Genomic DNA, 22,234 nt, shown 5'->3' with positions numbered 1-22,234 from the left:
TTGAAGGAGTTTGAGCGAATAAAATATGTGAATTAAATCGGCACTTAAGGAAAAATACAGCCATACCTTTTCAAAATAGTTATCTTACAGTACTCTCTAGTGGCCTAAGACAGACACTACATGGATGACTTCAATTGAATACACTGACCAAAAACCAATACTTTTGTACTCAAATCAACATTTTAATTTGAGGCGCCTCACCCATAAAAAAACTATTTACAGAAACACACAATAATAAACAGCATCAACGATAGCAAGACTTTAAAAAAATAATCACATTTCAAATCACAAAGTGCTCTCCAGCGTATTATAGTTGTCTTTGAAACTCTTGAGCTCCAGGAAGTGTTTGGGCCTCTTGCTGCGCGGGCCGGTCGACGGCAGGTACGTCACCTGGATGGTGGACGGAGCGCCGCGGGCCGGAGAAGCCGTCAGATCCATGGCCGCGCGCTGGTGTTGCTGCTCCGCGTTGCTGTTGCCCAAGTACGCCTTCACGCTAAAAGTGCCAACAAAGAAACGGATTAGGATCGCGGCGTTGGACTCCTAGCTCCGGAACAGAACCATAATGGACTCACGTGTCTGCCAATTCGTCCAGCGCCTGCTGATATTGAAGAAATTCAGCCTCTCCGAACACCTGAAACGGAAGCAAACGATGAGGTCCCGGGGCGCGAGAGCGGGCCGCCGCCGAAGCCGCACCCCGGTGCCGTGGCGGGCGCTGTCGTATCCCTCCAGCAGGCGATCGATGAGCGCGCCGCGGCTGCTCTTGATCAACGAGTGCGAGTTGCGGAGCTCCAGCAGCCAGCTTCGGAAACATCGGCCCGTGAAGGCGTTGGGGCTGCTGCAGATCTCCTCCATCGGGATGCCTGGTGGCAAAAGGAGAGCGCCGACGTGGAGGGAGGAAATGTGAAGAGGCGCCAATGTTGGCATCTCACTCACCTGAGTCCCGAATGGCATCCAGGGCTTTCATCCTGTAGAGGTAGTTGTAACAACCTGTTGGGAAACTCATTGAGAAGGATGCTTCTTTTGCCATTGATTTGAAGGAAGGGTCATGGGAACTCACTGAGCTGCGATCCACGCCTCAGCCTGACATCTCTTTCGTGAAGGAGACGGGGTTCGAAGCGGATCTCGTGAACTTTCGACAAACGGGAGTCGATATCTTCCCGTAAACCCTGTTAAAAAACACATCAATTCATTGGCTGACATCGAAGACGACAGACGTTGCTTCCATTTGGAAGCAAATATCCCTGCCACCCTCGCAGTCCAAATGGATTGGACGTCTGTCGCTGTCAATGGCAAACGATTGGCTAAATCTCAACAAGACAAAGCTGATAATACGCACTTTTGGAGCATTATGGCCGGTGGGTGCGTGCGGGCCCCTCCGAGATCTCATGGCGAAACGCATAATTTGCCTTTTGACGAAAATGAAGAGGAGCACGAACACCTGTCACAACGAAAGCAACGTCAGCGTAGACACGACGACGGCAAGGAAAATGTGTGTATTTAATTTACCAAACTTCCGTAGGCCATCACCAACACCACATTGACACCCGACAGCGGCGGGGAGTCCGCCATTTGACACCAGTGTTCAGAAATGTTGTTGTACTTTACCAGCTAGCTCGCTCGTTAGCAGGTTGCAAAAGCAGCACTTTAGCGCAAAACCGAGGCTAATTTATAACAGTATGTTACGTGACACATAACTGAGAGAGCGTATATTTTTTTAATACAGTTGTTTGAACAAAATAATGCTACGAATGCTGGCTCGCTTTTCGGCTAAAGCAGCTAGCTTGACCCGGCGTTGTCGTCTTCATCACAATTACCGTAAACGACAGTAACAAGGAGCACTAAGAAAACACCAACTGTGCCCCTGTAAGTAAAATACTGTAACGTTCTAATCAAGGCACATGTGCCAATGAAAATAAATACTAAATAATACTATTCAGGAGGATTGAATTTAATGTAAAAAATAGACAGTGTGTCTTCCCTATTTAATCCAATTCACTTAATAGCATTGCAAGACATAAAATACAAAGATTCACAAGGATAAAAAGTAAGAATAATAAATAAAATAAATAAAATAAATAAAATAAATAAAATAAATAAAATAAATAAAATAAATAAAATAAATAAAATAAAATAATAATAATAAAAATTTAAAAATTTAAGTGGAACATGACACATAACACATAACTTCTAAGAAACTTAATTGTTATGAATGGAATTCTCGATGTTAGTGTATTACAGTTAAAACACATTACTGTATCGGGGTTTATGTAAATTGTATTTTTTTCACAATTTTTTACAGGAGTGATGCGATGCTTTTCGTGTTCTTCACAAATGCCAAATCTGTGCAAAGTGTGTGTTGAAATAAAAAAAAAAAAACTATTTTTATTTTGTTCTTTTAAACGACACTCGTATTTGCATTCGCCGGCATATGTTACCTTTGATGCGCACCAGTCGCAATGACATGTCACGGACCCGGGGTGAAAAAAATATATTGCTTTATTAGTTTGTGATCACATGTTTGTTTGTCCAGTTTCCTCCGAGCTCTGTGCGGCGTTAGACCACATGACACAGCTCTCGGTGGTGTCAGAGTGGCAGAGAAACAGGTAAACGTCGGTTGTTGATATCGCGCGTGTGGGAGGAAAAAGTCCAGACTTCCGTGTGCCAGTTTTTTTTAATCCCCCACTTAGCGATGATGTTTATCGTGTCCGAAAAGCGTCTCGCAAGGTCGGGCTACTAGACCACTTGTCGGCCGGTGTGTGTAGTCCGGAGCCGGTTTTCTGGTCAGTGTTGTGCTCTTTGTCAATTGTGTGTGAAAAGGGGGAATAAGGATGACCAGCGGCCTAATCTTTAAATCTTTTTAATACTGTTTTCCGTCAGCCACGCGAAGAATGATTATCGATATTTGTGACGGTGTGTTCTTTAATATAGCTGCGAGCTAACTAGTTAGCCTTAGCCGTTAGCCACGTCCAGTTAGTTGTTCACCTAGCGTGGCTAAGTCGTTAGCATATAACTACCGGGGAAATGTTTTGATGTCGGGCAACGCGAAGACTTGAAATATCACACCCGAGTGGCGCACCGAGTATCTTTTGTGCTCACGCGATACATGTGGCGAATTGACCGGTAAATGTTGTATTAATCGCCACTCGCCAGGTAGCGTTAGCATCGTGCTAAAAGTTAGCTTCGTCGCCATGAGGTGTAGCCGCTCGAGGCGGAAACCCACCAACACTTCAAAGATGGATCTTTTTTCGCCCCTTGCTTCCTTCCTAACCCCACCTAAATCATGTGTTCTATATTTTTGAAGCTCAAATGAATTGTTCGATTTGATGGGCAGGCCTAGTCGTCAGGCGTGCTTGTTTGTGTGTCAGTCCAAGCCGATCTTTTTACGTAACGTTCGAGATTAAGCAGTCGTTTTCGACAACGAGTGGTAGAGTACAATAAAAACGTTAAAATGGGACTCCTCTGGCAACCCAAGACGTTTCCCTAAAGTGTGCCTGCCTAGTTTTCCCCCCCATTGCGATGTTGTTTCAACTTCGCCCAGTGTTCTAGCTAGCATTGGGGTTACTTTCATTTTTGACTGATGTTTTTGACCTGGAAACTAGTCGTTGTCGCTGTTGTACCTTGGAACTGTTATCTCGTGTGCCCACACCTCTCGCTCGCATTGTGTGTCTTTGTGTTGTATTCCTGGAAGTGTGTGATGAAGTCACTCAGATATGGACATTCTCTTCTCAGGTGTGATTCCTTGTAAATAACTTGTTTGTATATACTGTAAATGATGACGTCCATGGGCGGAAACCGAGCCCGGGGCAGCTGGGAACAAACGCAGCCAGGCCAGACGCAGAGCCAGACACAGCACAAGCAAAGGCCTCAGGTATAAATGTCAACCTTATTAAAGTGGAATGTGCCATGTCAAAACTGCCCCATCATGTGAAATGGAGTGCACTTTTGCATCACTTTATTTACAGTATCGAGGTGCCCAATGTGCTATACATGTCACTGCTCTGTCTCGAGATTGTTGTGGTCTTCTGAAGCTGAAATGTGCGTGCGTTTTGCGCCAACAGGCTACCGCAGAGCAAATCCGACTGGCGCAGATGATTTCCGACCACAACGATGCAGACTTTGAGGCAAAGGTCAAACAGGTGAGAAGGGTCGTCGTGCCGGCGCCTTTTGGAGTTTTGCTTCCCGATTTCTTGTTGGCGAGATGAGACGGCGACTTTTCGTTTTTTAGCTGATCGACATCACGGGCAAAGACCAGGATGAGTCTATGATCGCACTGCACGACTGCAACGGTGACGTTAACAGAGCCATCAACGTCCTGCTGGAGGGTAGCCCAGACACCGTGAGTCACAGTTTTCGACATCACACGAGACCGTGGTTCTTATCGAGCATCTCATTGTGGGATGCTGCTGCGTCACTGTTTCTTATTTTTGGGGAGAGCGTCCTCTGCACGTCTCCCGGAGTGGTCATTTTTAAGATGGAAGATAGAGTCTCTTTGATCTCAGGACTCGTGGGAGATGGTAGGGAAGAAAAAGGGCGTGTCGGGCCAGAAGGAGGCCATCCAGCCGGAGATCGGAGACGACGGGAAAGAGAACCGGGAGAAAGCGGAGAGGGACTTGGCGCGTCGGCGAGGGGTTGCCCCCCGCCGGGGCCGTGGAGCCGTCAGAGGCCGAGAGTGTACGTCTCGTCGTTTGAGCTCGTTTCTTCCCCGACGTCTGATTCCCTCTTTCGCTGCTGCAGTTCGGGGTCAAGAAAACGGCTTGGAGGCAGGCAAGCTGGCCCTGGTGGGCCGGGGCACGGAACGAGGCAGGAGAGGGCGCGGACGAGGGCGAGGCACGCTCGGTGAGTTGCGGCCGCTCGAGTCCCGTTCGGCGTGCGCAAGCTGGAGCCGTGCTTTGTCTTGCGCCCCCCTCCCAGGAGCGTCGGGTCGACGAGGAGGCCGATTCTCTGCGCAGGGCATGGGGTAAGGAGAGAACACCTGCATGTCCTTAAACGACCAGAGAGGGCTTCTTTTGTTCCACTCTTACCTGTTGCCATGGTCACAGGCGTAGTACCAAGAATCTATTGTTTCGTCTTAATCCACATTAGAGTTGGACGCCGTTCAACCCGCGGAACAAAAGGCCGCGGGCCCGCCGCCACTCTGCAGATCATAAAAACGAAAAAGACGAGCCCATTTAGGGTGTCGTGTCGGGAAAAAAAAGCCGAGGCGAGTCGTCCTTGAAATGCTTTAGGGTAGAGATAAGTGGAGTTACAATTGTTGAGATTTTTGGCCATGTGCTATGACATTCCTTCAAAAGAACACAACTCCCAACTCGAGGCCTTTTCCCCACAAGCGAATCAGCGGTCAACTTTTTGACCAAAACAAAAGGTTTGTTTATTTCTCAGAACGTTCAACCCCGCCGACTACACCGAGCCGAACCAGACGGATGAAAACTACGGCGGAGGTAGCACCTGGAACAACACGGGGGGCACGGAGACGGAAGAAGGAGCGGGTAAGGACAAAAAGAATCCTTACTTTATACGGCGGACATTTATTTAAAGTAAGGACTTTTCTTTCTTCAGGATTGGAGTACGCCCAGGGAGATGGAATGACTTACCCGCCCAAGTTTGAGTCCGGCCAAGGTAAACCCTCGAGACATTTTCCATTTTGACAGGGCAAATCAAATTGGATTCTGTAAACACCCTCGCCGAGAAATTGCGCCCCCTGCTGGACTACTGAATATATTCCGCAAAAGAAAATGGTTTAGAATTGCTGCAAATAATGAAGTGTCAGTGTCAGTGACCTACTTCTCGAGCCTGTCACTGGCGCTGAACAGATTTATGCCTCTACTCAAAGGTGCCTGGAGGACGCCCACAGAGGAATGGGGAACTGAGGACTGGAACGAGGATGTGAGTGCCCCATTTTCCCCCTCAGAATACGGAAATTCAGGTGGAAATCTAAATCTATTTCTCAAAATTTTCTGGTTACGTCGTGCCCTGCAGTTGTCAGAGACCAAGATATTCACAGCTTCTATCGTGGCGACCGTTCCACCGCCGCCAGAGAACGTCACCATCACCAAAGGACAGAGGTGGGAGAAAATCCACCCCGGACGGAATCCTTTCCGATGCTTATTTTGGGGGAACACTCGTTTCCGTAGGATTGACCTCGCGGTGCTCTTGGGGAAGACTCCCCCGTCTTCCTCGTCGGAAACCGAAGCCCAACCTGTGGCGGAGGCCGCCCAGCCCTCCGCCTTACCCCAGTCGCTGGTTTTCAGCAAAACCAAGCAAGGCCCCCCTCTCTCCCAAGCCACTTCCAACCCCGCTTACACTCAGCACAGCATGGTGAGTGACAACCGGGTCTTGTTGTCTGGCCGCGCCTCGTGACCCACGCGCCCTTTTGACGGCAGGTTAGCATGCTGAACAAGAGCTTTGGGGACGTCGCGGACCAGAAGGGAAGCAGCGGCGGGACCACGGGCTCCCAGTTCCTGGAGCAGTATAAAACGGCCCAGGCGCTGGCCCAGCTGGCCGCCCAGCATTCCCAAACTGTCGCTCCCACTACCAACCCTCCATCTTGGGACAGCGGCGCCAACCCGAGGGCACAATACGGTGAGATCAGAGCGAGCGCGTCCAACTCGAAATGGAATCCCTTTTGGAATCCCAACCCGTTCTGTCTCCCGGCGCAGATATGAAGACTCAAGCCGAGTCGGCCATCCACATGCCCTTTGCGAAGCGGCCGCCCTTCCAGGCCGCCACGCCCACCACGTCGTCCGTGTTGGAAGTTTTCCTGCCTCCCGCCGCCACCTCATCCGCTTCCTCCTTGCCTTCCCAACCCACCGTCTCCTCCCTCCCCAAAATGGCGTCGTCGTCGGGTCAGCGGCTTTCGCCGAGTCCCTCGGACGCGCAGGCGTGCAGTCCGCTGCCTCTGCAGCAACACAAACTCCGGCAGCAGAAGAAGAGGACTTCCATTCCGACAAAGGTAGACCGGATGAAATGGCGAGAAACCTTTTTCAGTGGGGGGGCTCCATTCGCTAATCTTGGGGTCCTTTGCATCAGATTCCGTCAATGGCGGTGGAAATGCCCGGTTCGGCGGACATCTCCGGCCTTAACCTTCAATTTGGAGCACTGCAGTTCGGCTCGGAACCGACGCTGCCCGAGTACGAGTCGGCCGGCAACACGACGCCCGCCAACCCCATGCAGAACAGCCTCTATTCCGCCTCCAACAAGTAAGCGGAGCCGAGGAGCTCGCTCTGGCGTGGGTCTCGTAAAAGTGGGTTAACGGAAGGTGCTGTCGACCTGCAGCGAGTCAACTCCGGCTCTTTCCAACTCCAGCCAGATGGATCTGTACGAGCAGAGAGCCCCTCCGACGCGACGCTACGCGCCCTCCGTCTCCTCTTCCCCGCAGAAGGACTTGCAGCCGAAGGTAGGCCAGATGTTGCCACGCCCTGAATATTCAAGCCCGGCCTGTCCGCCTGGGTCGTTGCCATAGAAACCAGTCGGCTCACGCATTGTTGCTTTCCACAGAATGGCTTCACTTCGCTACAGGCGGCGCAATCTGTGGAAGGCAAGTCTTTTGGATTCTCCATGCCTTTTTTGGGGGAAAAACATTTATTTAATCATAGTTTCTTTTATCAATATTCCCCCCCCTTCCTCACCTTTCCACTTGTTTTGCCTTTTCCTTTATAGCTGCAGCAGGTTCTGCAGTCGGATTCAAGCCCGCGTCGGACTCCGTCGGGCCACCACCGGCGGCGGCCGGCCTTTCGGACACCGGCCCGGGTCCGGCCTCCCTGCTGACGACGTCCAATCAGACGTCGCTGGGCGTGATGGGGCCAGGCGAAGAACTGCCGCCGAGTACCGTTCCGCCTCCTCAGCACAACAGGTGATGGCGCGAGTGGACAAGGCTGGCAAATTGACTGCCAATGGGTTTGAAAATAACGGGATTCACCCGTTTTTTTCTTCTACAGTGCGCTCTCGTCACAGCAGAACAGCCTCGTTCCATCTTTGGGTCGGACACCCAACTCAAGCCTACTGGTAAAATCAGCGTGCCCGTCGGTCTGAGTCATTTGACTCCCGGGGTCTTCAGAGCAGCTCTTTTCTTCCGCAGAACTCGAACATGGACGGCGATTCTAGCCTCCACTCCTCCTCCTTCCCCTCCGCCTCAGCCGCCGTGTCGTCGGCCCCCCCCACGTCGTCGACCGCCGTGCCGCAGGTTTCCCTGGGGGCCCCGGTCTCGGTCCCGTCCGGCCTGGGCCACGCCAACAACATGTCCATGGGGCTGGGCGCGCCATCCGTGGGGGTGCAGGGCATGGCCCCGTGCCCCGCCGCCATTTCCATCTCCGCCGCAGCGGCCTCCAACGCTCCTTCCTTGGTGACTTCCTTATCAATGCGCAGCTCCGCAGCATCCTCAGGTTAGGCGTATCTTCATCACTGCTTTTCCAAGTGAGGCTCCTAAAAGATTGGCTGCATTTAATGTTCATATGACCTTTTTTTAAATACAAGATTGCTGGAGTTGCATTCATCATTGAGTGTACCATTTCATGTTTGAAAGCTGCTTCTTTTCGAACATTTTGCAACAATTTGCAGGGGGTGCCCACGGTGTTTTGAAAAGTCGTAAATATTGATCGTGTTTTAGAAAGCTCAATTTCTTCAATTTTTAATTGATGAATTGTCAAAAAAAATCTGAGAAACAGGTTTTTGCCTTGGAATTGGCATTATGAGCACTTGGAACAAAACATAAAGCCAATAATGGTATTAGAAATGGTAGCTAAAATCCAACATTTCCTAGGCTTTCAGCATGACATTTTTTTTCCTGCCCAATGTAGGGAAAGCCCCTCCAAATTTGCCCCCCGGAGTTCCCCCTCTACTCCCCAATCCTTACATCATGGCCCCGGGACTGCTGCATCCCTATCCAGTGAGTGCGCCGCCGTTCGTAAAAGCGCAAGGCATTGCGCGTGCCACGTAATAACTAAAGCACGTATCAGACTCAGGTGTACGGCTACGACGACCTGCAGATGCTGCAGACGAGAATTCCGCTGGTAAGTTGGAATTTCTGGGCAAGTGGTGGTTTCCTACGAAATGTTGTAATCTTCTTTGCGTGCGCGTGGCTGCAGGATTACTACGGGTTTGGATTTGCGACCCCTACGGCAGCACTGACGAGCAGAGAGGCCGGGTTAACCAACAACCCGTATTCCGGTGAGACTTTTTTTTTTTTTAAACATAATCCCATTCATTCAGAAGCATTTTTTTGAACGGCGATCTCCTGCCTAGGCGACTTATCAAAGTTCGGTCGAGGCGACGCGTCCTCGCCGGCCCCCGCCACCACCTTGGCGCAGAATCAGCAGCAAAACCAGACGCAGACGCACCACTCGACCCAGCAGCCCTTCCTCAACCCGGGGCTGCCGCCCGGCTACAGTTACACCAGCCTGCCCTATTACACGGGCATGCCGGGGCTGCCCAACACATTCCAGTACGGCCCCGCCGTCTTCCCGGTAAGGCTCGGACTGGGCGGGCGCGTACGGTAGTGGGCAAAAAAATAATAATAAAAAAGAAAACGTTACTCCCTGCATTAACGGGGTTCAACTTCCAGGTGGCTCCTACCTCGTCAAAGCAGCACGGCGTGAATGTCGGCGCGGCGGCCGCACCCTTCCAACAGGCTAGCGGCTACGGTTCCCATGGATACAGCACTGGTAGGCCGACGTGCAGGTTTTTTGCTCCGAATCAAATCGGGGCTAACCTTAGTAAAATAGGACACAGCCTTAACCCCATTTCAATTGTTTGTATATAGTAAAGTATCAACATTTATAATTGATCATGACTCTTATTTTTTAAAATCACAAAAAAAAAAAACATGTTGGAACCTTTGGGCTCTCGCATTGATTTTAATGTCAACAGTGGTGGCACCAACTGTTTTCACTCCAACCCATCCAGTAAAACTACATTTTTTGGGGGGAAGAAAAGAAGTTATCAATAACCGCAATTTTGGATGTTCTCTTTCCCCAATCCGCCCGTCTAACGCTTTCCCTCCACCGACTTTTTTGGGTTGCCGCTTTGCTGCTTCCTGCCGTGAGTCGAGCTGACTTTCCACCTCCCCTCACCCGAGCTTCCCGCTTTCCTCCCCCCTCACATAGCACTTGCTAACAATACTAGTCATATGCCCAAAGCTGGTTAGTTGGCAAGTGCTCTCTGAGGCCGGTCGGGGTCGGTGCGTCTAACGCTGTGGGCCGTGGCTATGTCTTGACTGTTGCAGGCTATGAGGATGTGGGCCAGGCTTCAGGGAGTGGGGATTTCTGTAAGGGCGGATACGGCAACGCCGTGGCCGCTGCCGCCGCCGCTGCTGCTGCCGCCGCCGCCGCTGCCGCGCAAAACAAACCGGCCAACTCTGTCAGCGGGCCCGGAGTAGGTGAGTGGTGGATGTTGCCCAAGCGCCACCCCTCCTTTTTTGCACTTTTCCCTTTGCCCCGTCGCTACGAGGAACGACTTTGTTAATAAACTCGGGCCCATTTTGGAGTGGCTTGCCAGTTGACATGAAAGAATGGATGTAGTCTGCTGGAGGTGATGTGCTGCTACAATTTTGAGAAGCTGTGCTGTGGAATCAAGCAAATGCTTCCCAGTCATTTGCTCTGTCGGATGCCGTGTTGTTTTCCACATTTCTCGTGTTTGATTGCTTTTTTTTCTTTTCTTGTCTTCCCCAGGAGTTTCTGTGACCTCGAGTAACACGGGAGTACCGGATATTTCTGGTTCTGTTTACACAAAGACGCAGGCGAGTCCAATACCTTAAAATTCACTCTCTGTTTCTCCAAAGTTTATTGATTAAAGTAAATATTTGTATAAAATTTAGACGCCGCACTGGTTAATGAATTTAGCCTCCTTCTGCTCTGAACTTAAATTAATTTGTCACGAGTGGCTGTCCAATCCCTTTGAACTGGGTGGGTGAAACATGATCATTCATGGCCAGCCCTAACACTTGAAATGGATTCGGGACCTATAACTAACTCGATGTTAATTGTAGTGGCAATAAATAGAATGTAACAAGTCTTTAATGTGACCCTTTTCTTTCTTTGGTCGTTCTTAGCAGTCGTTTGAGAAGCAGGGTTTCCACGCCGGCACGCCCACGGCGTCGTTCAGCCTCCCCTCGGCTCTGGGTAGCGGCGGTCCCATCAACGCCCCCGCCGCCGCGGGCTACGCCCCGGGCCCTTTTATGCATATCCTGGCACCGCACCAGCAGCCCCACAACCAGATCCTACACCACCACCTGCAGCAGGACCCCCAGGTGAGACGTCTTTTTACCTTTATTATTATTTTTAAAAAAAATCTCTTCCTTCTCCCGTTCTCACCTTTCTCCTTTCCGCACCTGCGAGCAGAGCGTCAGCGGCCAGCGCAATCAGACCGCATCCATTCAGCAAAAGTCTCAGATCAACAAGCCTGCGTACAACAGCTACAACTGGGGGGCCAACTAGCACCTGAGGTCAGAGCCCCGGACGCCCTTTCTCGCCGAGAAAAGCCGCAAAGGAGGGAGCGGACGGGCCTCTTAATCTCTCGAAAACCCATCTCTGTATCGAAGGTTAATTCCTGCTGAATTTCCCGGCGCGTGTATCGTGGAGGATGTGCCGGGGAGAATGAATGGTTAGAAAAACATGAGGCGACACGGCGCGTTTCGCAGAATTCATTTTGTCGTGAACTCGGCCCCGCCCCCTTTTACTTGCGTATGTCACATTATTTCTTTAAAAGAATGTTTCCCGTATGGTTCTATATGTTGATGTATTCTCTGCAGTCTACACCCTACACTTTTTTTTTTTTGGGAGGATTGAAGTAATGCAGGATGGTGGTGATGGAGAAGGCCTCTTTTCTCTTCCGCAAACTATTCCATTGCTTGATTGCCGTTTGGTTTCTCCCCCAGTCCCTATTTTATGTCCTTTTTTTTTAAGTTGGAAGAAGCAATTCGCAGAAATTTGTTAGAGTTGTGAAGTTTATTTTTTACTAAATATAGATATATATAAATATATAAGCGAGCTGGCTTGGAGTGAGGATGTTTGTCATGTGGTTGCGTGCATGTTTGTACACATAAGACAAGTTGGGGGGGCGATGGGGTTACTGTGCTTTTGTTTTTTGCCTAGCACAGACTTTTCATAGTGTATAAAACACATGTACAGTTACTGTTACCATTTGAATATTTTGACTTGTTATCCAAGAATCCTTCCCGAAGCCAATCCGCCTTCCGATGTTAATAATCCAGTAATGTCTCGAGTTGAGTAGACCTCTCCATGCGCCGCCACCCTTTCCTGCACATTTGAAAGGAAACCTTCCAGCAGACAGACTTGTACTTTATGGGTTTTGTTTGTTTTTGTCAGTGATTCTTTTTTTTGTACTGTGCATTAAAAAACACAATTGTAAATGGAAAAACTTGTCTTGTACATACAAACAAAAAAAGTACTGTAGTGCCTGTTTGTTCGCTTTGCTCCGCTGATTCCATGCAGATCTTATTAGAGGTTTTGTTTCCTTTTTTATTTTGTAAAAATATATAAATATTAATAAACAAGGACAAAGACATTTTCATCATTTTGGGGATGTGAATGTCTTATAAAGTCTCTCGGTCTTTGTTTACTGTGGTCTAGAAATGTTGAATTCAACTGAACAATGACAAAACAGTCGTCTAATGTGATTTTTGGTCGTAAAAGTAAAGTGAGTGAAACGAAATTCTGGTATACATACAGCTTCTTGCTGTCATTACGGTAAAACAAAACACTTTACGGCAGTAAAGTTTTCAGATCAGTGATCAGTGGCACCTGCGGTGTTTACATTCCACGCACTTTGCCGTCAGCATGTTTTAATAATGTTATCGTCGCTTTTATCGTGAACCAAGCCTAAATGAGCGTTTTTGATTTATTTCGTGGTTTCTTCGGGGTTCCCAGTGGTCGTTTTGGTGGCCGAAGGTGAGTTAAAACGAGGCTAGAGTAACATTTGCGATGTAGCTTTTAGCTAGCAAGTGTATCGTGTTGAAGTGGGCTGTTTTACCGATTCATGTGACGTGATTTAAATGCCTTGGTGTATTTTACTTGATAAATATTGTTTCCCAGCCATATAATTATGAGTGAAATATAATTTGAGCAAACTATTCGCGTCTGACGTAACATTACGAACTCCACATACAAAGTGAGCTAATGCGGTAAATGGTAAGTTATTTCACCGTCGTATGTTATTTATGTTTCCTCTATACACTAATTTGCCTTTATTAAATGTAACTGTACGCCCTTATAAATTAAAATAAACATTTTGTGAATTTTCCACTTGCTTATTATTGGAGAGCAACTTGAAGAAATAGTATCAAAACACCGTAATTGGATACGTCTATTCCACATTTTAGAGGTCAAATGAAGTTTGCCTTTAAACCTTAAAGTGATTTTTTTTTAAATTGTCGTGAAGTTCAGACTACCATTTGAGTACTTGAAAATATTCAATGGCCACGAACCTTGTGCTTCACATGCTAACAGGTGAAAATGGAAGACTTATGACCATTTGAATGTTTTCTCATTTAATAGGGAGCCCTTCTTCGACGCCATGACCCGTGACGAGGAAGACGATGACGAAGACGACGGCTACTACTTTGACAGTTTCCAGGGGGACGGGCAGGACCCCTTTGATAGCGCCTGGAAGTTCGGTTTCAGCTTTGGTCCTGACGGGATGAGAATCCAAGAACCTCCCATGTTTGGCCACATCTTCAGGGAGATGGAGGAGATTTTTTCCCATCTGGGTGGCTGGGATTCGCATTCCGGTAAATGCAGAATGCCACCTGGGAAATTTTGGGAGGCGTGACGCCATCTTGTGCCGTAGGCGTTCCGAGTATTGCACCACCGCCACGTCCGGAAGGAAGACACGGGAACCCCCTTCGAGACTTCATGCTCAAATCTCCCGATAGTGACAGACGGAGGAGAAACGATTCCCATCATCCGTCCTACGAGTCGCCGCGATTCCCGAGCTCCGCCCCGTTTTCTAAAGTAGATAAAATGTCCACGATATCCAATTTTTGTTTCGTGGGGCAACATGTCAATGACTCTTTTTGCCTTTTAGTTTGATGATGTCTGGAGAGAAAAGCTACCAAAAACGGCAAAAGACGAGCGTAAAGAAGACGGAGGTGGAGGATAATTGACTTTGGTGGTTGGGAAAAGTCCTTCTAAAAGCCTTTTGTTCCCATCTTCGTTTTTCATAGATCTCGATTCTGCAGTGTCCTCCGGCGGTCTGGATCAGATTCTGACACCACCTGACGAGCTTGTGCCGAGTCCGCAGCCTCGGACCAGGTCCTTCTTTCACTCGGTCACTGTCACCAAAGTGCTGAAACCTGATGGGGTATGTCCGTTTCTCTCACTCTGTAATAGTTCTTTTTTTATTTTAATGTACGAAATAAAATGAAAGCAGTTACAAAAATTGCAAGGCGGTAAAATACTTTTCCTGAGTTTCAGTCTGAAGGTAGTATGCCAAAGTTAGTGTGTAAAAAACATTAGATTTTTCCATTTCAGATTTTTTTTGTAAGCCTTTTTTTTAACCACAAAGCATAAGCGTATTTTAATTTGTGGCTCTCGACAAGACTTTAGAAGAGCGGCGCACGGTCCGAGACGGCCAAGGAAACGAGGAAACCACCGTTACTCGCTCGGGAGGCCTCGGCGGTCCAGAGGGAGCACAAGATCAAATGGGTCAGTACACGCGCCAAGTTTTTGCACGTTGCGCCTGCCTACTTTAGCAAAAACTCTTGTGTTTGTCTTTAATGTGGATTTCAGCTTATTGCTGTATTTTGGCTGTGCTAATTCAGTCCCTGCGCTCCTTTCAGGTACTCGCTTCTCAGGCATACGGGACGATGACGCCGACTTCTTCACAAAGATTTTTGGAGGTTTTAAGTGACCTTGTCATAAAAGGCCCACATTTAATTGATGTTGTAGGTTTGTCAATTGCAAGGTGAGGTAATATTGCTGAATGACCCCGGCATATTTATTTTTGTATCGCCCCACATAGCGCTGGTTGAATTAAAATAAAGGAATATTGATGTTTGTGATGTGAGACAGTTTGCCTTTTTGAGGTTTTGAAATTGTTTTTAAAATTTGCACGGCAGGTGGATTCACGCTGCAGGTTAGCCAATCGCCTGCATTAGCATGAACAAGGCAGGTTCGAGCAAGTCAATGAAAATGGAGCACATACGGTAGGTCTATAATTCTTTAAACCGTCAGTCGGCCATGTTTTTCATCGTAACAAAATCGGAGGTTAACGAGTCTCATTTTAACATTTATTTGAAAACTGCACAAAAGTATGCATGGCATTTTCAGCAAGCAGACCACAACCATGGAAAAAAAGAACAAATGTTCCACTATTGTCAGCTATATAAATATGATATGACATATATAAAAAGAAATATAAACAAAACCGTTTTTTTTTCTTTTTCTTTAAACGTTATAAAAGAAACGTGAGTATCGATACACAATGATTTCCTCCTAGCGGAGTGCTTGTTTGATACTTGGAATAAAAAGGAACAGTACAAGTACAAAGACTACACATATTCACATTATCATAGCAAGATTTGTTTTTTCTTGTAGTGTAATTATTTATTTACAAAAAAAGAAAGGGGGAAAAAAACACGCACTAGCCACTTGCACCTATCTTTTATCCTTCTATTGTCATCACAAACACCAAAGTCACTAATTATCCTGGCCGGCTCGCAGACGCGTTCGATATAAATAAATAATGCGAGAACAAATCCAAATTCCGGGGAAATCGGTAAGATGGCGGCCGTGCAGCGGTAAAGTTTCACTCATAAGGGAGGGTGTCCAGGCATGCATTAAACACCAAGAAGATGGTATAAATATTCTAGAGCAAGAGGTTCTCAAATCACAGTTGCCATTTGATTCATACACTTTTTTTATATACCTACAACTTTAGGTATCCTAATAACTCTCCCATACCTCATCTCGGGGCCAACGAAATCCACAATCTTTGTTAAGTACTCAGTTATCAGCAGTTTTTGTGCTTAAAAAAATTAAAGTTGAAGTCATATCTCAAGTAAGTGGCAAAAATATTGTCATTTTCGTAAAATGATGTGTTTGGGCCTGATATTTTTAGCTATATTTAGTGTTTACATAATCATAAGTAATGACAAACTATTGACGGGCATCAATTTGTCAGTTTTCTGCCACATCTCACAAATAACGGCTTAAAATACTAATACACAGAATCCTAAAGGCTAACTTTCAAAGGAACTTATGGTACATCATTTTTTGTTATTCAGTGAAAAACTCCAAACGCTCCGTACCGTCAAATAAAGTAGTGCTTTTCTGCCATCTAGTGGCTCAAACAGGAAATAACTCGATTTTTGCTTTTGGCCTCGAGTTGACTGTATTCCTTAACTGATTTCAAGTACATTTGAATGACTTATTGACTTTCTTCTGAACAGGTCAGTATTTTGCTCGAAAACCGGTTAATAGGATTGCGGCTCACCCGGAGTCCAACAGTTTGAGAACCCTTGTTCTAGGCTCCGTCACCCCCTACTGGGGTTTGTCCGTCTTGTGCGCCGTGAGGAAGGCCATGCCGTGGGTCCGGAAGTGGGTGTTGAGGTCCGACGCCTTGTCGAAGCGCTGCCCGCACACCCTGCAGATCAGGTTGCCGTCGGCGTCCTCGCCCGCGGCCTGAGGAGAGGTGGCGCCGGGACCCACGCGGGGCGAGCCGTCCGGAGACGCCCGCCCCGGCACGCGTTCGGCCTCGCCCAGGGCGTCCCTCACGCGGTGGGTGATGAAGCGGTGTCGCCCCAGCGAGCCGGCCGAGGCGAAGCAGACGCCGCACTGCAGGCACTGGAAGGAGGCGGCGTCGGCGCGGTGCTGCGGGATGTGGCGCTGGAACTCGGCGCCGTCTTCCGTGGAGAAGCCGCACGGCACGCAGCGGAACCCTCCGCCGCCGCTCTCGTCGTCCGGCTCGGCCGAGGCGCGGCTCCTCTTGACGGGGGCGGTGCCCCCGTCCTCCGACTCCTCCGGGGGGTCCCCGTCCGCGGGCGCCGCACCCTCGCCGTCCTGTTCCGAAGGGCCGCCGGGAGCTTCCGCCCCCGTGGCGGCGCGCTTCCTGGTCATCGGGGCCGCCTGAACGGAAAAGGTGAGGAGGAATCCGATCACTCCATTCATATTTTTCTATCTTGCGAACAGATTCCCCGTGTCAATTGTCGCCCCCTCGCTAAAAACGTTCCATTTTTTTCCCCAGCCGATGCTATCCTAATATCGTCTGGGAGAGGACCAACCACGAGGTTATCAGCTTTTGGTTCGGACGGAAAGGAGGAGACGCCACTCACCTGCCCGTCCACACTCTTGTGCTTGAGCCGGATGTGTTTGTCCAGCAGGAAGCGGCTGCCGAAGGTACGTTTGCCCTCCGTGCAATACCTGCCACAATGCCAAGTCGCCGTTAGTCGTCCACGTATCGTCGTACAAACGCTAAATGCAAACGTCAGTGACTGTAGGCCGTGCGATTGTTTCTTACTGGCAATGGAAAACCCTCTTGTTGCCCTCGTGAATGACTCTCTCGTGGCGTCTGAGGCTGGAGGACGTGCTAAAGTTCCCCCCGCAGATGCGACAAGGGAACTGGGACAAAAAAAACACAGCAGGTTCACCACCAAATTTTTTTGTCGGGAGTCGACGGAAGTCACCTTGCCGTGCTCCATTTTGACGTGGCTGAGATAGTCGTCGTTGTCGGTGAAAGTGCTCTGGCACTGCGGGCAAGTCCACTCCGCGGGGGCCCCGGCCGTCGGCCCCGTCGAGCCGGGGCCCTCGTAGTCTTCGTCCCCGTCGTCGTCCTCTTCCTCCTCCTCTTCGTCGTCCTCCTCGTTGTCTCGCCCCCAGTCCTCGCCGTCCGAGTTGTCGGGCTTGGACGGGGGCTTGGCCTTCGGGGCGGACGCCGGGGCGGGGGTGGCGGCAGTCGCCGCCGCCGCCGCCGCCGCCGCCGCGGGGGGCTCGGAGGCGGATTCCTGTTTCGCCGCCGAGCCTCTGTGCGTCGTCTGCTCGGACGACCCGGGTGGGGGTTTTAGCGAGGGGAGCGGGCCGTCGGAAAGGAATTTCGCGGCCCGGCTTTCCCTACCTTCATGTGTTCCATCATGGAGCCCTTCTGCGCGTAAAGCTTGGTGCAATCGGGACACTTGAAGACGTGCACCTTCTGCTTGGCCAGATGCGTGTCAAAGTGCATGTAGAGCAAGGGCTTCTGGGTGAAAACCGTGTCGCACATGACGCACTTGTAGATCATCCTGCCCACACAGAACGGCACCATTTTAGACGGCGGAGAGAACGCAGCCGGTCGACGCGCCCGTACTTGGCCTGTCCGCCGGTGAGCGTCGGGTGCTGCGTGCCGATGTGGCTCTGGGCGCTGGGCGCCGACTTGAAGGCCATGGGGCAGCTGGGGCATTTGTGGAACACCTCGCAGTGGGCCGCCTGGATGTGGGACTTGATGGAGTTCAAGCCGCCAAACACCACCTGGCAACTCGAGCACCTTCCGACGGAGACGCGCCCAAAGGCTCAGAAAAGACGCGGAGCTTTGGCCCTCCCGAAGCTCCGCCCTCACCTGTAGCCGATGCGTCTGGCGAAGTGCAGGCAGGCCTCGTCCAGGTGAGTCTGGAAGCCGGCTTGCCGCGCCACGCCCCCGCACTCGGGGCACACGTGGGGGGCCTTGTGCTTGTGGATCCGCTGGTGGGCCGACACGGCGCACGAGTTGGGCAGCATCATGGGCGGGGAGCACTGGGAGCACGTCTGCCGTGCGGGAAAAGAGGAGCCCGAGTTAGCCAAGGAGACGCCGGGGCCGGCGTAAAAAAAACTCTCACCGAGTTGGACGCCGCCCTGATCTGCTGGAAGTGCGTGACCATGGCCGCCTTGCTGGAGAACTGCGTCTGGCACTCGGGACACTTGTAGTTGTTGTACTGCAGGCCCTCGGCCTTCTTGCACGGCAGCGGCATCAGAGCCTGCGGGCCCTGGGGGGCGCGCCGCACCTGCCGGGGAGGACCCCCGCCGTCCTTCATCGGGCTGGAGGCGGAGCCGGAACCGGCGGAGGGGGACGAAGAGGAGAGCACGCCTGCTACAAGAAAAAGAGCCAGTTAGGCCGGCCAGCTATTTGGCTGACCGGCCACTCGCTTTTCTGGTAAATACCACGTGAGCGCTTACCGCCCACCGGCGTCACGTCCTGCTGCCCGATCATCTGCTCCACGGTGACGGGCCTCATGACCAGGTGCGAGCATTGCATGACCAGGCCTCGCTCCTTGTGCTCGCGGGCGTGCAGCAGCAGGCTGCACTTGTTGAAGAACGCCAGCCGCTTGGCGCAGTGGTTGCACGTCACCTCGATGCGCAGCGAGCGGCGGTCGTAGTGGCGCGCCAGGCTGCGCTCCAGGGCGAAGGCGTCGCCGCACTCCAGGCAGCGGTAGCCGGCGGCCGGCAGCGGCAGCCCCCACTCGGGGGGCGGCGGCGCCGACAGGTCCGGCTTGTAGCTGGGCAGCAGGTTCTTGCTGTTGAGGATCTTGTTGAAGGCCTCCACCAGGCTGGACTGGCTGCGCGAGATCACGGCGCCCGCGCTGTTGACGATGGAGGCGGGCTTGCCCGAGTGGGGGGCGCCGCCCGCGCCGTTGGGCGACCCCTTGGCGGCCGACCGCGCCCCGAATTTGGCCGACGGGGCCACGCCGGGGGCGGCGGGCAGGGCCGCCGATTTGGTCACGTTGACGGCCGTGACGGAAACCTTGGCCTTGTCGGAGGCCGCCAATTTGTTCTGCACTTTGGTGGCGGCGGCGAGCATGACGCTGCTGGCGGCTAGCGTGGACACGGGGAGGGCATTCAGGGCGCTGGCGTTCCCTTGCTGGTCCGATTTTGGAACTTTGCTCACCAACACCTTCCCGCCCCCTTTGGGGTCCAGGCCTTTGCCGCCCAGGGCGCCCTTGGGGGCCACCCTGGTCACCGTCCTGGTGATGCCGCCCGTCGACGTCTTGATGGTCTTTATTCGGACTTTGAGGGGCCGGGAGGGGGCCCCGGGCGCGGCGGGCGTGGCGGGCGCTGCGGCGGGGATGGCTTTGGCCTTGCTCTCCTCCACCCCCGTCTTCTCCTCGCCGCCGTCTTCCGGCTTATCGGTGCCGGCCTCCGCCGCCTTGTCCGTTCCGTTCCCGACCTCCATCTCCTCCTCTTCCTCCTTGGGCTCTCGTAGCTCGGAAGACGGCGGCGTGGAGGTCGCGGCGGGGCTGGAGCACCTCTTGGCGGGCGGCGCTTGAGTGCTCGCCTTAGGCGCCTCCGGTTCCGGGCTCTCCGGCGAGTCCCTCTCTTCGATGACGTGCTCCGGGTGCTTCTCCTCGGGTTGCGGAGTCTCGTTCCCGGCGGACGCCGACCGCGGGGTCGGCGACGCACCTTGAGGGGCGTAGCCCGGCTTGGGTTGAGGAGGAGCGCCGGGCGTGGGCTGGCTTAAATCCTTGTAGCGACGATTCATCTGAGCGGAAATGGGCGAGTCCGGGTTCTCCTGGATGACCAGCGGACTGTCCAGATCTGTGTCCGAATCCTCGTCCTCTTCCTCCTCCATCGGCCGGTAGTCCGCCATCTTGGGGGCGCCGTTAAAAGGTTTGACGTGTGACAAGAGGGTGCCGGGCGGGGCCGGAAGAGCTTTCGAGGCCGGGAAGTAAGTCGGCGCCAATCCCGCCGAAGACGCGGAGGGCAGCGCCGCTTTCATGGCATCCGCTCTCTCCTGCCCCGCGTCCTGCTGCTGTTGCAGAAGCTGCATCTTCCTGACCCGGCCCACCGGATCTCCGGAACCGGGGCCCAGAAGAGGCTTGAGTCTGTTAAATATGTTCCCTCCCTGCTTGGCGGACTTGTTCGCGCCCGAAATTTCCGCCGGCGGTTTCGGCGCGCTCAGGGGCCACGGGGCGCCGTTGGACTGGCCCACGGCGAGCGGGACGGAAACGCCCGACATCCCAAAACCGTTGTGATTGAGAGCGTCCGATTCCACCATCCCCCCGAGACGAGTGCCGGCGTCCGCCCCGGCGCCGGCGATCACGTCGATGGCATCCGGCTCGGCGTCTCCCTCGTCGTCGTCGGCCGCCGCGGTCTCGGAGCGCACTTTGTTTTTCACGATGACGCTTACGATGGACGTGTCCCCCTGCACGTCCGAGGGGCTGAGGGACCCCGGCTCGTTGTCGGGCTTCCCCAAAGCTGCCCCGCCGGGCCCGTGGGGCGGTCCCTCCGCCTCATCTGGCGCGGACTGGATGGCCTCCTTGGCGTCGATATCCGGGATGTCGAACGCTGCCAGCAGGTCGTCAAAATCTGGGGTCTTCATGTCCCCCATTACGGGTGTGACACCTGAAATAGGGGAGAAACAAAAGAAAATGACTGCATGGGTTACCACAATTGGAACTCTCTACCCGGTATTGCTGTTCCCGTCCAAAAAATTTTGACTGCTCATCCGCCAGTCTTAGACCACATGCAGTGTCCCGAGAAAAAAACGACACGCCCTAGTCAAGCACGGGGGATTCGAACCCAAAACATTTGGCTGCGAGACAAACGCCTTAACCACTATACCCTTTCGCTGTCAAACGCATCTATTATTATTCATTACTTTTCAGCATGAATAACTGACGTTTTTAATAGGGACAAATAATACGTGATTTTCCCCCCTTAAGGCCAGAGTGCAACATCGTTTAGCATTAGCTAGCTAGCCCACTAGCATCCAAACCCCTCCTCGTAACATATTTAATCATGAATGGGGAGCAAATGAGGCTTATTTAGTGGTTGTAATACGTGACTGGCACCATGGTAATAACTGACGGACAAGTCGTCCGAGCATCCCCGTCTTTCCCGACGGCGACATCGGCTCTGGAAAGCCCGAAGGATCGCCCCCCCCTCTCGTCTCTCCCCGACGGAGGGCGGCTGGCTAGCTGGCCAGGGAGACTGAGAAGAAGGGGGTCACCGAGCTAACAGGCTAGTCTTTGGCATTGGGAGAGAAAAAAAATGAAGATGAAGCAGGGGATGGGACGTGTTCACAAGACGTCCACGACGGCGCAACGTGGGGCGGACTGGCCGAGGGCGATCGAGTTCACAATAGAAGCGGTTTTGATTGTTTACCTGTATGCGCGATTTCCGAATATCCTTAGCTCGGCTTGCAGCTGAAAATGCATTGGCTTCCCGTCACGTGACCACCCATCTCCAATCCAGGCCCACAAACTGCACCGAACCGCATTGTTTGGACTCTCAAAATAGACCTGTACTGTACTCGTCGCACCAGTAAACTTGCTCGATTAGCC

The 22,234-nt window shown here is 51.7% G+C and overlaps 4 protein-coding genes across 11 annotated transcripts; 2 read left to right on the top strand and 2 right to left on the bottom strand.

The window, feature by feature from the left end:
• Nucleotides 1-161: 161 nt before the first annotated feature.
• Nucleotides 162-1,834, bottom strand: LOC144067534 (protein C1orf43 homolog). Its single transcript, XM_077591369.1, has 7 exons — nucleotides 1,507-1,834; nucleotides 1,337-1,438; nucleotides 1,058-1,166; nucleotides 934-987; nucleotides 694-860; nucleotides 573-631; nucleotides 162-493 (listed from the first exon to the last, which is right to left on the bottom strand). Exons 1-7 carry the CDS (start codon nucleotides 1,567-1,569, stop codon nucleotides 286-288), a joined length of 762 nt encoding a protein of 253 aa, XP_077447495.1. The 5' UTR covers nucleotides 1,570-1,834; the 3' UTR covers nucleotides 162-285.
• A 775-nt stretch (nucleotides 1,835-2,609) lies between these two features.
• ubap2l (ubiquitin associated protein 2-like) lies at nucleotides 2,610-12,554 on the top strand. Of its 7 annotated transcripts, none has more exons than XM_077591366.1 (28): nucleotides 2,610-3,868; nucleotides 4,059-4,136; nucleotides 4,226-4,336; nucleotides 4,500-4,671; nucleotides 4,735-4,836; nucleotides 4,912-4,957; nucleotides 5,380-5,486; nucleotides 5,557-5,616; nucleotides 5,831-5,883; nucleotides 5,977-6,062; nucleotides 6,132-6,315; nucleotides 6,381-6,579; nucleotides 6,657-6,949; nucleotides 7,027-7,196; nucleotides 7,273-7,393; nucleotides 7,495-7,534; nucleotides 7,657-7,849; nucleotides 7,935-8,001; nucleotides 8,075-8,378; nucleotides 8,793-8,881; nucleotides 8,952-9,005; nucleotides 9,081-9,162; nucleotides 9,238-9,458; nucleotides 9,557-9,656; nucleotides 10,217-10,369; nucleotides 10,662-10,729; nucleotides 11,045-11,239; nucleotides 11,331-12,554. In XM_077591366.1, exons 1-28 carry the CDS (start codon nucleotides 3,770-3,772, stop codon nucleotides 11,424-11,426), a joined length of 3,543 nt encoding a protein of 1,180 aa, XP_077447492.1. In that variant the 5' UTR covers nucleotides 2,610-3,769; the 3' UTR covers nucleotides 11,427-12,554. The 7 variants fall into 7 exon arrangements, with proteins under 7 accessions (XP_077447492.1, XP_077447490.1, XP_077447493.1 ...); XM_077591364.1 differs by having other exon boundaries at nucleotides 11,042-11,239; XM_077591367.1 differs by lacking the exon at nucleotides 10,217-10,369.
• Nucleotides 12,555-12,705: 151 nt separating this feature from the next.
• Nucleotides 12,706-15,015, top strand: hax1 (HCLS1 associated protein X-1). The gene is made up of 7 exons (XM_077591368.1): nucleotides 12,706-12,899; nucleotides 13,506-13,738; nucleotides 13,798-13,961; nucleotides 14,035-14,098; nucleotides 14,174-14,310; nucleotides 14,549-14,654; nucleotides 14,789-15,015. The coding sequence occupies exons 1-7, from the start codon at nucleotides 12,835-12,837 to the stop codon at nucleotides 14,857-14,859; spliced, it is 840 nt and encodes a 279-aa protein (XP_077447494.1). The 5' UTR covers nucleotides 12,706-12,834; the 3' UTR covers nucleotides 14,860-15,015.
• A 209-nt stretch (nucleotides 15,016-15,224) lies between these two features.
• znf687b (zinc finger protein 687b) lies at nucleotides 15,225-22,193 on the bottom strand. 2 transcript variants are annotated; one of them, XM_077591358.1, is made up of 10 exons: nucleotides 22,056-22,193; nucleotides 19,131-21,293; nucleotides 18,794-19,044; nucleotides 18,538-18,722; nucleotides 18,289-18,465; nucleotides 18,061-18,223; nucleotides 17,633-17,980; nucleotides 17,467-17,567; nucleotides 17,282-17,369; nucleotides 15,225-17,075 (listed from the first exon to the last, which is right to left on the bottom strand). In XM_077591358.1, exons 2-10 carry the CDS (start codon nucleotides 21,277-21,279, stop codon nucleotides 16,491-16,493), a joined length of 4,047 nt encoding a protein of 1,348 aa, XP_077447484.1. In that variant the 5' UTR covers nucleotides 21,280-21,293; nucleotides 22,056-22,193; the 3' UTR covers nucleotides 15,225-16,490. The 2 variants fall into 2 exon arrangements, with proteins under 2 accessions (XP_077447484.1, XP_077447485.1); XM_077591359.1 differs by having other exon boundaries at nucleotides 18,794-19,041.
• Nucleotides 22,194-22,234: the final 41 nt, after the last annotated feature.

The sequence above is a fragment of the Stigmatopora argus genome, chromosome 21 (genome assembly GCF_051989625.1).
Source record: "Stigmatopora argus isolate UIUO_Sarg chromosome 21, RoL_Sarg_1.0, whole genome shotgun sequence".
In the NCBI taxonomy this organism is placed as follows: Eukaryota; Metazoa; Chordata; class Actinopteri; order Syngnathiformes; family Syngnathidae; genus Stigmatopora; species Stigmatopora argus.
This window is presented reverse-complemented; position numbering and strand designations above follow the sequence as displayed.

Excerpts from the sequence above, each read along its gene's own strand:
- LOC144067534 (XM_077591369.1), bottom strand. The coding sequence starts at position 1,569 with ATGGCGGACTCCCCGCCGCTGTCGGGTGTCAATGTGGTGTTGGTGATG. Across the intron at positions 1,439-1,506 it reads TGATGGCCTACGGAAGTTTG|GTGTTCGTGCTCCTCTTCAT; the intron begins GTAAATTAAATA and ends TCGTTGTGACAG. Across the intron at positions 1,167-1,336 it reads CCGGCCATAATGCTCCAAAA|GGTTTACGGGAAGATATCGA; the intron begins GTGCGTATTATC and ends GTTTTTTAACAG.
- ubap2l (XM_077591361.1), top strand. The coding sequence starts at position 3,770 with ATGATGACGTCCATGGGCGGAAACCGAGCCCGGGGCAGCTGGGAACAA. Across the intron at positions 5,884-5,976 it reads CTGAGGACTGGAACGAGGAT|TTGTCAGAGACCAAGATATT; the intron begins GTGAGTGCCCCA and ends CGTGCCCTGCAG. Across the intron at positions 8,882-8,951 it reads GACTGCTGCATCCCTATCCA|ACTCAGGTGTACGGCTACGA; the intron begins GTGAGTGCGCCG and ends AGCACGTATCAG.
- hax1 (XM_077591368.1), top strand. The coding sequence starts at position 12,835 with ATGAGCGTTTTTGATTTATTTCGTGGTTTCTTCGGGGTTCCCAGTGGT. Across the intron at positions 13,739-13,797 it reads TGGCTGGGATTCGCATTCCG|GCGTTCCGAGTATTGCACCA; the intron begins GTAAATGCAGAA and ends CTTGTGCCGTAG. Across the intron at positions 14,655-14,788 it reads GGGAGCACAAGATCAAATGG|GTACTCGCTTCTCAGGCATA; the intron begins GTCAGTACACGC and ends CGCTCCTTTCAG.
- znf687b (XM_077591358.1), bottom strand. The coding sequence starts at position 21,279 with ATGGGGGACATGAAGACCCCAGATTTTGACGACCTGCTGGCAGCGTTC. Across the intron at positions 19,045-19,130 it reads GGACGTGACGCCGGTGGGCG|CAGGCGTGCTCTCCTCTTCG; the intron begins GTAAGCGCTCAC and ends TTTTTCTTGTAG. Across the intron at positions 18,723-18,793 it reads TCAGGGCGGCGTCCAACTCG|ACGTGCTCCCAGTGCTCCCC; the intron begins GTGAGAGTTTTT and ends CCCGCACGGCAG.